The following is a 14,302-nucleotide window of genomic DNA, read 5'->3' on the forward strand; positions in this document are numbered from 1 at the left end:
TTTCTGACATTACGTTTCCACTGGGACAGAGCCTACTTCTCAACTGTTCTTATGAGCACTTCCACAGTTATTAACTGAAAACTTACTATGCCAATGACCATTTTTGCATGCGTATTTCGTGTAGCAGGTACGAAGATACTCTATGCCATGAGAAGTCGACAAAATTTCCAACCCGAAAAGATCCTCGACCAGTGGGATTCGAACCCACGACCCTCAGTTTGGTCTTGCTGAATTGCTGCGCGTTTACCGCTACGGCTATCTGCTGTATTAACAAAACAATGCTTTCGATTGCACATTTTTATTAACAATATGTTTGGCTGTTTATGAATTAATTCATAAAACACCCAAATCAGTCACTCATCATCACTTATAACAATAATGTGGTCGATATCGTCTATTTGGTTTGGCTGATTATCAATTGGATCTCCTGGCTCGTTATTGACAGGCTCGTAATCGTCCACGAAGTCGCCTATGTCGGAAAGGTCACCTGATGTATCCCCCTCGTAGTAGCAATAGTCACTATCATACTCATCCTTTGGTTCCATGGCCAGGTAAGAGTAGAAATATTCAGGATATGTGTAGTAGTATTTCTTCAGTTCATAAAAGCTGTGTATGTAGCTTGGCGCAAGCCTCCATTCAATTAGCAAACGACTACAATCGTCGACATTCAAGTCCTAGAAATGATAAAGACATTCTTGTGTTAAGATATTTACAAATACCGTTTGTGTACTATTCAACTACTTTTTTATATTTTATTTTCACCATGAGCGGTTTTTTTTCGAATTAGCTGATTAGATTCACCGATTACACACTTAGATTAAATTACTGGGGTCGGTAAAATTTTACTGGGTTTTGGAACTACCGAAAAAGTCAGTAAAATGAAAACTGCCGCCACGCGTAATTGAAAAGCAAATTTCACCATGTTTTATTTTTTATCGATAGGGTGCCGGTACCGATGGTTGTAATGTACCAGTAGATTGGACTATGGAATATAAAACGAACATTTTTCGATAAAATCGACATGTGCTATTTTCGGTGGATAGATCGCCTCTAGTTTAGTCGATTTGCCAAATTTCAACTTTTTATTATATCAAAAAGTCATATAAATAACTAAGTTTATGTAAAAAATTTGCTCCCTTGCACTAGTAGTTGCCGTCGTGTTCCAGTAGTGGATCAACGGATGGAAGATGTTTTTAAAATGGATGTGTAAAAATGAAGAAAAGCCCCAGAGATGATCTTTATGCTTCATTCGAAAGATATTAATTGCTGTTCCGAGGGGAAAATATTAAACCTATGTAAAAATTTACCATTTTGTTTAAAATTCCTTGTATCATTCCCGAACGTCTACTACTGGAGCACTAGCGCAACTACTGCAACACGTGTACCAATAGTGGCTCAAGTGATTTTATGTTAAAAAATTAGTTTTATCACTCTTTCTATATTTTTCCCATATAGTAGAGGTTGGAATCTTCCTGTTGACGCCAAAAGGTCTATGTTAAGGTTTTTCGTTATTTTGTTATGATTTTTTATAGCTTAGGTAGTCCACTAATGGCACCGGCACCCTATATGATATAAAAAGAAAGCTCTCTGCAAAATGTCAGTAAAAAATCTCTGTTTTTCGATTTTTGACATATTTTTTTAGTTTACTGACTTTTTCGGTAGTTCCAAAACCCAGTTGTTTTTACCGAACAGATTGAGTGTGTAGGCCGAAATTAAACCCTAAAAAACATGCTATACTGAGCAGAGGTAAAGTACCAGGTAGTCGCTAGTTATGTTCTTGATAACTTATTTCTTTGTTTAAATAATAGTAAACTTAACTAAAATTTGCTCCCGGTTTAACTTTTTGCAACATAACCCAGTTTAAATTATTGCAACATCCCTTGTCCATCGTATCCTTCCAGCTTTGGCCACCTTCTGGATACAGGGTTTGCCGTAGAGTTGATAGAGCTCGTGCTACACACCATTTTCCTGCACACTGCCGAAGATCGTCCTTAGCACCCAGCACACTCCAAGTGCTTGCAGGTTCTCCTCGAGTATCTTCCACGTTTCGTGCCCGTAGAGGACTACCGGTTTTACGAGCGTTTTGTACTTGGTACATTTAATGCGGTAGGGTAAACGCGGTAAACGCGCAGCTATTCAGCATGGCCATGCTGAGGGTCGTGGGTTTTAATCCCGCTGGTCGAGGATCTTTTCGTAAAGGAAATTTTCCCGATTCCCAGGGCATAGAGTATCTTCGTACCTGCCACACGATATACACATGGTGTTACTGCCAAAACCGGGAAAACCGCCAGGAGATCCTGCTTCATATAGACCAATATGCTTGCTGGATACTCTTGGAAAACTTTTGGAGAAGGTCATCCTCGGCAGGCTGACGATCTACACGGAAGGCGAGAACGGATTGTCTAAAAGGCAGTTCGGATTCCGTAAAAAGACTTCGACGGTGGATGCTATTCGGACAGTCATCGCGTGCGCGGAGAAAGCGTCCAAGCAGAAGAGGAGAGGCAATCGATACTGCGCAGTGGTAACAATAGATGTCAAGAACGCGTTCAACAGTGCCAGTTGGGCTATCGCCGCAGCCCTCCCGGATATCTGTGTAAAGTTCTGCAAAGTTACTTTCAGAACCGGGTACTGGTCTACGACACAAACCAGGGACGGATGTCAATTGAAGTCACGGCGGGAGTTCCACAAGGATCCATACTTGGTCCAACATTGTGGAACATGATGTACGATGGAGTGCTAACCTTGTCACTGCCGAATGGAGTCGAGATCGTCGGGTTCGCAGATGACGTCGTTCTTGCGATAACTGGTGAGACTGCGGAGGAGGTGGAGATGCTGACGGCGGAATCGCTAGACACCATCGAATCGTGGATGACTGGAGTCAAGCTGCAGTTGGCTCATCATAAAACGGAGGTGGTGCTGGTCAGCAACTGCAAGGCGGTACAGCAGTTGGAAATCAACGTCGGAGGGCACGCAATCCCATCGAAGCGCTCTCTAAAGCATCTCGGAGTAATGGTCGACGACAGGCTAAACTTCAACAGCCACGTAGACTATGCCTGCGAAAAGGCAGCGAGAGCTGCGAACACCGTAGCCAGGATCATGCCCAACATTGGAGGACCAAGAAGCAGCACGAGGCGTCTTCTAGCGACCGTATCATCGTCTATACTGAGGTATGGAGTCCCGGCTTGGGCGGCAGCGTTAGGAACCAAACGTAACCGAGATAAGCTGGCAGGTACGTTCCGGCTCATGGCGATACGGGTGGCGAGTGCCTACCGCACTATATCATCGGAGGCAGTGTGCGTTATCGCCGGAATGATCCCCATCTGCATCACTCTGGCTGAGGACATCGCATGTTACCAGCAAAGGGACACCAGGAATGTGAGGAATACCATTAGGCTGGACACAATGGCCAGGTGGCAGCAGGAGTGGGATAACTCGGAGAAAGGAAGGTGGACCCACAGGCTCATTCCTAACGTGTCGGTGTGGACGACCAGAAAACATGGAGAAGTTAACTTCTTCCTGACCCAGTTTCTGTCAGGCCATGGATGCTTCCGGAAATATCTGCACAGATTCGGACATGCAGAATCTCCACATTGTCCGGCCTGTCCAAATATCGAGGAGACACCGGAGCACGTTATATTCCACTGCCCTCGATTCAGGGATATACGAAGCGAGATGATGCCAGAAACCGCAAACGTCCTAAATCCGGACAACATCGTGCAGAACATGTGCCAGCATGAAAGCACCTGGAATGCGGTGAACAGGGGAATAACGGCGATTATGTCGTTGCTGCATAGGAGATGGCGTGAAGACCAGAGAGCTCCGGGTCGCGATCGGAGTAGGCTAGATCCTCCGTCGGGGACTAGACCGAGTAGAGCGGGCGTAGCGTAGTATTGGTTAACACTTGTCCGCCTAAGATATTCGTCACTTACACGGACGACGAAGCCTCAAAATCAGTTGGAACGCTAAATTCAACCCACTATATCTCGGCTGTTCTAAGCCCGATTTACAAAATTTTGGCACCTACAGAAATGTATGGGCTTCTAGATTCATGTCAGATTTTTGAAATATTTTTGGGAACTACTGTTTGATTTGTAGTACTTAAAACACCGGAGCAAGTCCTAAAAAAAATTCTAACCGGCGGTAATTGGTAGATAACTTAGAATTTATAGCGATAACCTATAGATTTTTTTATTGTATGATGATCATATTAGTGTAATCTAACAATTGGCATTGAATTTTTGATTGTTAGCCGTTCAAAGAACTACAATATATTCACAAAACTGCGTAGAATACAGAAAAAATACATTTTCAATTATGACTTGAAATTCATCGCGATGACCCAAACATTTTATGATCTTAAAATATACTCATATTTAAGGCCACCAAATTTGCAGAACACTGATAATATATTTCTGTTGAAAAAACTACAATATTTTCACAAAATAGTGAAAAATACAGGAAAATACAGGTTTTCGACAGTAATTTCATGTTTATCGCAATGACTCATCAGTTTTATAATTTTAAACTCTTTGTGTGTTCATGAGAAACAAATTTCCTGAAAATCGTTGATCGCTGTTTGTTCAAAGAACTACAATATATTCACAAAACTGCGTAGAATACAGAAAAAAATACATTTTCAATTATAACTTGAAATTTATCGCGATGACCCAAACGTTTTATGATCTTAAAATATTCTCATATTTAAGGCCATCTAATTTGCAGAACACTGATAATAAATTTCTGTTGGAAAAACTACAATATTTTCACAAAATAGTGAAAAACACAGGAAAATACAGGTTTTCTACAGTAATTTCATATATATCGCAATGAGTCAGCAGTTTAATAATTTTAATCTCATTGTTTGTTCATGAGAAACGAATTTTCTGAACATTTTTGATCGCTGTTTGTTCAAAGAACTACAATATATTCACAAAACTGCGTAGAATACAGAAAAATATACATTTTCAACTATAACTTGAAATTTATCGCGATGACCCAAACATTTTATGATCTTAATATATACTGATATATAAGTCCATCACATTCGCAGAACACTGAGAATGAATTTCTGTTGGGTAAGCTACAATATTTTCACAAAATAGTGAAAAATACAGGAAAATACAGGTTTTCTACAGTAATTTCATGTATATATCGCAATGAATCATCAGTTTTATAATTTTAAACTCTTTGTTTGTTCATGAGAAACAAGTTTCCTGAGCATCGTTGATCGCTGTTTGTTCAAAGAACTACAATATATTCACAAAACTGAGTAGAATACAGGAAAAAAATACGTTTTCAACTATAACTTGAAATTCATCGCTATGACCCAAACGTTTTATGATCTTAAAATATAATCATATTTAAGGCCATCAAATTTGCAGAACACTGATAATGAATTTCTGTTGGAAAATGCAGAAAAATGCAGGTTTTCTACAATAATTTCATATTTATCGCAATGACTCACCAGTTTTATAATTTTGATCTCTTGAACATACATCATGAGAAACAAATTTTCTGAACATCGTTGATAGCTGTTTGTTCGAAGAACTACAATGCTTTCACAAAATCTTGTATTGTAATTTTCTGTATTAAATTCTGAAATTTCTTCTACAATTTATTGGTTGTCTCTAGACCTTATCAATTTAAAGACAATGCTTCAATTGTGGAATATAAAAATAAACATATTTTAAAATATTTTTGATGTTTTTCAAAGAACGACAACTTTTTCGCAGAACTGTGAATAATGCAGGAAAAATACGATCTTAACAACAGTTTGATTTTTTTGCAATGATCCATGGGTTTTTTGATTTTAAAATATTCTAATATTTAGGGTTGTCAAGTTTGCACAACATAATCGATGAAATTTTATTGAAAGAACTACAATATTTTCACAAATTACCGTATAATACAAAAATATTCTGTTGCTAACGAAGTTTGAACATTTTATCATCTGTATGATTTTCTAGATTGTTGTAAATTTTGAAGAAAAATAAATGTGCTCGAAAATCATGTATAATACAGAAACATTTAAAATTTCTCCTGTAATTTCAAAATTGCTGCATTTTCTTATAATCTCCACGGTTTGGAATTTTTCAGATTCATATATAAATTGATAAAACACAACAACAAACGTTGAATGTCAAAACGTCGAAAGGAATAACACATCGAAAAGAAAAAAAAATATCGAATTATTTATTCTTTCGGAAGAGAATAATTCTTCCAAGATCATTTCGTTCTCTTCCAATTCCCACCTTTCGACGTTTTGTCAGGCAAATGCAAATAACTGATTGCCTCCAGACCATATAATTTTAAGAGTTTGGAGCATAATTATATATAAAAGTAAATATATCTACAGAACATTTTTAGTGATTTCTGAAGAACTAAAACATTTACACAAAACTGTGGAAAATACCAGAAAAGTTAGATCGTAATAAAAACCTGAAATTGACCACAATGTTCCATGGATTTTATGATTTGTTAATGTTAAATAAAATGTTTTCGTTTAGAGTTGGTAAGCTTGTATAAATTAACCGATGAAATTTCCTTAAAAAACTTCAATATTTTCACAAAATACCATGTAATACAAGAATATACTATTGCTTTTCTTGTTTCATATTATTCAAGATGACTAATTGATTTTATTATTCGAAACCGTTATTAAGTTTTGAAAAAAAAAACAAACTTTCTCAACAATTATAATGGCTATTTGCTCTAAGAACTATCAATATTTTCACAAAATCACGAATAATACAGAACAGTTTCTGACTATGGTTGCGTTTTCATAATAGTTGTGTTTACGATTTAAAATATTCTCAACGTAATAAATATAAAAAATAGAGCAGTTATTATTTCTGTTTTCAAAGCACGACAAACAGTTTACAAAATTGTTAATATAACAATTTCTATTTATTGATAATATTTGCACAATATTGTATTATTATTTATTATAACAGAAATGGGGCCCAAATAACCGTAGCGGTAAACGCGCAGCTATTCAGCAAGACCAAGCTGAGGGTCGTGGGTTCGAATCCCACCGGTCGAGGATCTTTTCGGGTTGGAAATTTTCTCGACATCCCAGGGCATAGAGTATCTTCGTACCTGCCACACGATATACACATGCAAAAATGGTCAATTGGCATTAGTTAATAACTTTGGAAGTGCTCATAAGAACACTAAGCTGAGAAGCAGGCTTTGTCCCAGTTGGGATGTGACGCCAGAAAGAAGAAGAAGAACAGCAGTATATCAGATTTCCGTTGCAATATAATAATTGTGGCAAGGAGTTATCATTTTAATGATTTTATTATATTTTTTCATATTATAAACCATAAAGTAACAGAGCAAATTTTATAGTTTCTCCAAAGCATTAAACCATTCTCAAAAAATTGTAAATAATACAGAAAAATACCTTCAACAATCCTACTTCATATTCACCGCAACGACCCATAGATTTTGTGGTTTTAAACTATGGATCAATGCACGAGTTCACTTTTTGACATTTGAGCGGTGCCGTGTTATTTACGTGACCATGACAACGAATGAATTCGGCACCGCTCAAACGTCAAATTAGTGAACTCGTGCATTGGTCCATTCTCATATTTGAGACTTACAACTACAAATTGTAGCTAATCCATTATTGTCGCAATGACATCATTTTTTTATTTACTTATAATAACGCAATTAATGATATTTTACTTACATGGATGACGGTGTTAAAAAAAGTTGATCGCTTCAACCCTAGTTTGTCCTTATTTGTAGATTCATGTGCGGTTATAGAAATGTGCTTGGAATCTATTGTTTGATTTGTAGTACTACAAACACTGGAGCTAGTCTATAAAAATTTAGCGTTTGTTTGTACACAACTTGGAACTTATCTAACAATGAAGTTCGAATTTATATTACCAAACATTTTTCATTGTAATTTGTACATTTAACGAATTACAACATATATATTAAACTGCGTAGCATATGGCAGAAAAAAAAAGTTTCAGCAATAGTTTAAAATAATCGCTATTACCCATGAATTTTACAATTTATAAATTTTCTCATATCTAGTGTAGTTTGATATTCATTGCGATGACGCATTGATTTTATTAATTCAAACCATTTTCATGTTCACGAGAAAAGAATATAAATGAAAATTGATACGTGTTAGTTCAAAGAACTAACATATTTTCATTAAGTAATTTATTCAAAACTAAGAACTCTTTTGTAATTTAATAATTTCACGCAATGACCTATATTTTATGGTTCAAAACTTTCTCATAAAAAAACAAGAACATGTTTGATGCCATCTATCTAATAACCTATAATAAGAATTAAGATTAAAAATATAAAGGTAAGTATTTCAAATATGCAGTTACCCTAATCACTGTCTCAGCTAGGGCTTAATTGAAAACCCATTTTCATGTCACTTTTACAGATCCATTTTTATTTTGTACTAATAGCATATACTTTTAACTACCATGTAGTAAGTTAAATAGTAAGAATCGATTCAACCAGCTTTACTTTAATAATATTTGAACATGACACATCTTAAAAAATCTGCTTCAAAATACTATCATTTTATTCTTAAAAGTGCTACAATCACAATAAAATGTTGAACGCAATAAAAAACTTTCGTTTACCTATTGCTATGGAAAACTTACAGATATTTTAATGTTTAACCACATCGTACTGTTTACTATCACCGTAGTTTTCCTATTTCGCAGGGAAAAGAAATAGAGTACCATCTGTGCACCATATTCCCCTCATTTAAGGGAAGTAAGGTGTTCAAAGGTTAATTTTAAAATAACTATTGAGTCGATCAATACTTTTTTATGTTACAATGTAGCTCCAAGTATAGATGATCAGCGTTAATATAGAAATTTTTTTAAAAACATTCATAAAACATATTCAATTGAAACTGTTACTGCATCTAAGTGTTCCTATTCCGCTCACGGTAAACAGATTTCGTGACGAACATACTGGATAAAAAGCATTACATAATTAGAATTTCGTTATTTATCCTGCTATTTTTTATGGTCAAATTATACCTACTTCAGCAAAAAGAATTAGTATACATAATAATTTTTGAATGAGCGATTATTGAAACATAAAAAATACCTACTGATCCAATAGCCGCTCAAGGTGTCTTGTGTTTTTAATTAAAGAATAATTTTACCGCATAAAAACAAAGTCAGACGACTTCATTTGATAGTTGTCAATATTGCTAGAATATATCACGCTATGTCTAAATCAGCAGATTATGCAAATCGAATGTACCTCGGATTTATTTCCGCTACAATTCAGTAATTGGGTAATGTTTTCATAATTAGAATGTTTTACAATATTCCAAAGGAACAAACAAACAAACAAACAGCTTCTAATAATTTTGAGCACATTTATTTTTATTGAAAATACACAACGATTTAGAAAAAATATATAGGGGGAGATCCCCCAGTGCCGGACAGCACCCAATACCGGACAAAGTCGAAACAATGAGAAATCATGGTCCAATCAAGATGGTGTATTAGTAGAAAAGAAAGCTCTTATGTAGACTAATGTTTGCGTAGAATTACACATCCTTGAAATATGCATGCTTTTTTAAAAAAGTAGAAAAGTTTGAAAATCTTTAAAAAATTGACGTATTTTCTTAATTTTGAGCCTATTTAGTAATTATTTTGAATATGAAAAAATACTTTGGATCCCGCAAGCATGATCGAACATAATACTAATTTGATAGTATGAATGTATTTTGTAGCATAATTGAAGTAAATATGGACAAATTACAATTTTGGTTAAGTACCTCCTGTCCCTCAGTTTCGGACAGCTTGATTTGTTATATGAAATCTTTGTAATTATTGCATCAGTGTCTCAAAATACATTAATTTTTCATGGGTTCCGTCGATCATGGTATCAAACATGCAATAAAATTAAGAAGAATGAACATTCAGAACAACATCGTAAAATGTGCTATTTTTCATCATATATGAAAGACGTTTTGATAGGCATCTTGCAAACTAAGAAAAACTCAAATTATTCTTGTAAATGTTGCAAATGCATTGAATTGGTAATTATAAACTATTCCTATAGTGTACACATTCAATGATGTTCAAATTTATAGAATTCGAGGCATTTCCAGATCGTGTCCGGTATTGGGTGCCACCTTTCAAGATCGATCAATTGGGTACTAAAATACATCATCAAAACGCAATGTCAAAATTCATATTTCTATTTTCAAATTTATTTTTGTACACTACAAAAATGATAATATTTATCATAAATGGGTAACACGAGCCCAAAAAATCAATATTTTTCGAATTATGAATTTAGTGGCTTAAGTGTCCGGTACTGGGGGATCTCCCCCTAGATGATCAAATTTTCAAACTTCGGTAGCAACAGAATATTTTTGTATTATATGGTAATTTGTGAAAATATTGTAGTTCTTTTAATAAAATTTCATCGATTATATTGTGAAAACTTGATAACCCTAAATATGACAATATTTTAAAATCAGAAAATACATATACATATATCATTGCAATGAATTTCAAACTGTTGTTAGGATCGTAATTTCCCTGTATTATTCATAGTTTTGTGAAATTGTTGTAGTTCTTTAAAAAACATCAAAAATGTTCTGTAAATATATTTATTTTCATAACTAAAAAAACTTCAAATCTTTTAATTGATCTAGAGGCAATCAATATATTGCAGCAGAAATTTAAGATTTTTCTGTATTATACAAGATTTTGTGAATATATTGTAGTTCTTTGAACAAACAGCGATCAACGATGTTCAGGAAATTTGTTTCTCATGAACACACAAAGAGTTTAAAATTTTAAAACTGATGAATCATTGCGATAAATATGAAATTACTGTAGAAAACCTGTATTTTCCTGTATTTTTCACTATTTTGTGAAAATATTGTAGTTTTTCCAACAGCGATGTAGTTCTTTGAACAAACAGCGATCAACGATGTTCAGGAAATTTGTTTCTCATGAACACACAAAGAGTTTAAAATTTTAAAACTGATGAGTCATTGCGATAAATATGAAATTACTGTAGAAAACCTGTATTTTCCTGTATTTTTCACTATTTTGTGAAGATATTGTAGTTTTTCCAACAGAAATTTATTATCAGTGTTCTGCAAATTTGATGGCCTTAAGTATGAGTATATTCTAAGATCATAAAATGTTTGGGTCATCACGATAAATTTCAAGTTATAGTTGAAAATGTATTTTTTCTGTACTCTACGCAGATTTGTGAATATATTGTAGTTCTTTAAACAAACAGCGATCAACGATGTTCAGGAAATTTGTTTCTCATGAACAAACAATGAGATTAAAATTATTAAACTGACGAGTCATTGCGATAAATATGCAATTATTGTAGAAAACCTGTATTTTTCTGCATTTCTCACTATTTTGTGAAAATATTGTAGTTTTTCCAACAGAAATTTATTATCAGTGTTCTGCAAATTAGATGGCCTTAAATATGAGTACATATTAAGGTTATAAAACGTTTGGGTCATCGCGATAAATTTCAAGTTATAGTTGAAAATGTATATTTTTCTGTATTCTACGCAGTTTTGTGAATGTATTGTAGTTCTTTGAACGAACAGCGATCAACGGTTTTCAGGAAATTTGTTTCTCATGAATAAAAAAAGAGATTAAAATTATAAAACTGATGATTCATTGCGATAAATATGAAATTACTGTAGAAAACCTGTATTTTCCTGTATTTTTCACTATTTTGTGAAAATATTGTAGTTTTCACAACAGAAATTAATTATCAGTGTTCTGCAAATTTAATGGCCTTACATATGAGTATATTTTAAGATCATAAAATGTTTGGGTCATCGCGATGAATTTCAAGTTATAATTGAAAATGTATTTTTTCTGTATTCTACGCAGTTTTGTGAATATATTGTAGTTCTTTGAACAGCTAACAATCAAAAATTTAATGCCAATTGTTAGATTACACTAAAACGATCATCATACTATAAAAAAAATCTATAGGTTATCGCGATAAATTCTAAGTTATCTACAAATTTCCGCCGGTTAGAAATTTTTTTAGGACTTGCTCCGGTGTTTTAAGTACTACAAATCAAACAGTAGTTCCCAAAAATATTTCAAAAATCTGACATAAATCTCGAAGCCCATACATTTCTGTAGGTGCCAAAATTTTGTAAATCGGGCTTAGGACAGCCGAGATATAGTGGGTTGAATTTAGCGTTCCAACTGATTTTGAGGCTTCGTCCTCGGTGTGTTAATAGTCGTCGGGGCGCCTGCAAACCGGAAGCCATCCTCCAACCGGAATTGCAGAACCGACCCTGGCACTTGGCCAACCAACGTCGAGTCGGAGTAGGCTGAGTCCACCGCCGGGGTCCAGCTGAGTAATTCGCGAAATAGCACCGGCAAATGGTCGTCGGGGCGCCTGTGAACCGGAAGTTTCCCTCCACCGGAATCGCAGGACCGACCTCGGCATCTGCCCGGCCAGCTTCGGAGTAGGTTAAGTCCACCGCCGGGGACTAGTTGAGTAGATCGCGTTGTTGCACCGGCAAATGATCGTCGGGGCGCCTGTGAACCGGAAGCTTCCCTCCACCGGAATCGCAGGACCGACCTCGGCATCTGCCCGGATAGCATCGGTTCGGGAGATCTTCCGCCGCCGGGGAAATCTTCGTCGGAGTAGGATAGATCCACCGCCGGGACTACTCTGAGTAGTACGTAGCGTATCACCGGCTTGAGTCGTCGGAGCGCCAATGAACCGGAAGCCATCCTCCAACAGGAATCGCTGGACCGACTTCGGCACTCCACCGGCCAGTATCGAATCATGAAGAAGCGCGTAGCCGGAGTAGGCTAGCTCCACCGTCGGGGACTAAGCCGAGTAGCATCGATCGTCACAAACCAGTTTTGGGTCGTCTGGGCGCCAGTGAACCGGAAATCATCCTCCAACCGGAATCACTGGACCGACCTCGGCATCCAACTGGTCAACAAGGAGAGCTCGAACAGCAGCAGCGTAGAACGAGTCGTCGTAGAGCAACGAAGTGCACATGAGCGTCCAGTAGAAGACTAACAGAGCTCTGACGCGAGGCCAGCCCAAGGGAAGTATGCGTCGTTGCACAGAAAGCTGTCCAAAGTCCCGGCGAGATGTTCAACCGCCAATTGGGCAAAACGCTCCAACAGCGAACTAGCAGAACAGTTAGAGGCTGAGATTGAAGAAGTGCATGAGCACAGCCCTCCCCCGATGAAGTTGCCTGATGTAGTTCCGGGGTGGATCGAGGCACAGGAGCAGTAGGGAAAGTTTTTTAGTGGTTAAGCACGCCTAACGTGAGTCCCACACCGTGCCAACACACAACAGGCCTGGCTTTTGAAGCTTTTTTGTACCCTACTATAAATAAAAAAAATAAAAAAACACGATATACACATGTAGAAATGGTCATTCGGCAAAGAAAGCTCTCAGTTAATAACTATGGAAGTGCTCATAAGAACACTAATCTGAGAAGCAGGCTCTGTCCCAGTTGAGACGTAACGCCAAAAAGAAGAAGAAGAATAGCTTTCTCGGGAAGGTCACAGGACTTATAAGAGTAACGATGGAAGGTGTGCAAAGATGTGAAGGTTTCAGGCGAATGTTCCAGTTCGATTGAATCACGCCGGGGACTGCGACAAGGTGATGGACTTTCGTACCTGTCGTTCAATATTTCGCTAGAAGGTGTTATGCGGAGAGCCGGACTTAACAGCTGAAATGGACATTGTCGGCCGAACATTTGAAAAGCTGGCAGACTTGTACATCCTCCTGAAATGCGATGCAGCAAAAGTTGGACTGGTTGGATGCGTCTAAGACAAAGCACATGCTTGCAGGTGGAGCCTAGTGATCCTTTATAAGAGAGATTCACGGAAGCTGACATTTCTGTCGAAGTGTGAGCCAATCAAGCAGTGAAAGCTATTCTCGTCCATAATAGTTCGTTAGGTACATCTAAGGCAAAATTTAAGATACGAGACAATTCGTAACAACAAGAAAAGTTCAAAACGAACATAACGCATGTTCGTTTGGCTAACGCTTTGACAGCTCTCGCTGCTTGATTGGCTCACACTTCGACAGAAATGTCAGCTACCGTGAATCTCTCTTATAAAGGATCACTAGGCTCCACCTGCAAGCATGTGCTTTGTCTTAGACGCATCCAACCAGTCCAACTTTTGCTGCATCGCATTTCAGGAGGATATATAATAAATAAAGGATCACTAGGCTCCACCTGTAAGAATGTGCTTTGTCTTGGACGCATCCAACTAGTCCAACTTTTGCTGCATCGCATTTCAGGAGGATG

At 36.7% G+C, this 14,302-nt stretch overlaps 1 protein-coding gene across 1 annotated transcript in view; it reads right to left on the bottom strand.

Moving 5' to 3' along the window:
- Positions 1-267: 267 nt before the first annotated feature.
- Positions 268-14,302, bottom strand: part of LOC5568990 — a 34,193-nt gene continuing 20,158 nt past the window's right edge. Inside the window, exon 5 of the mRNA XM_001652590.2 lies at positions 268-674. Within this exon, the coding sequence (XP_001652640.2) occupies positions 354-674 (321 nt within the window). The 3' untranslated portion in view covers positions 268-353. The remainder of the gene's footprint in view (positions 675-14,302) is intronic.

The sequence above is a fragment of the Aedes aegypti genome, chromosome 3 (assembly GCF_002204515.2).
Source record: "Aedes aegypti strain LVP_AGWG chromosome 3, AaegL5.0 Primary Assembly, whole genome shotgun sequence".
NCBI lineage: Eukaryota > Metazoa > Arthropoda > Insecta > Diptera > Culicidae > Aedes > Aedes aegypti.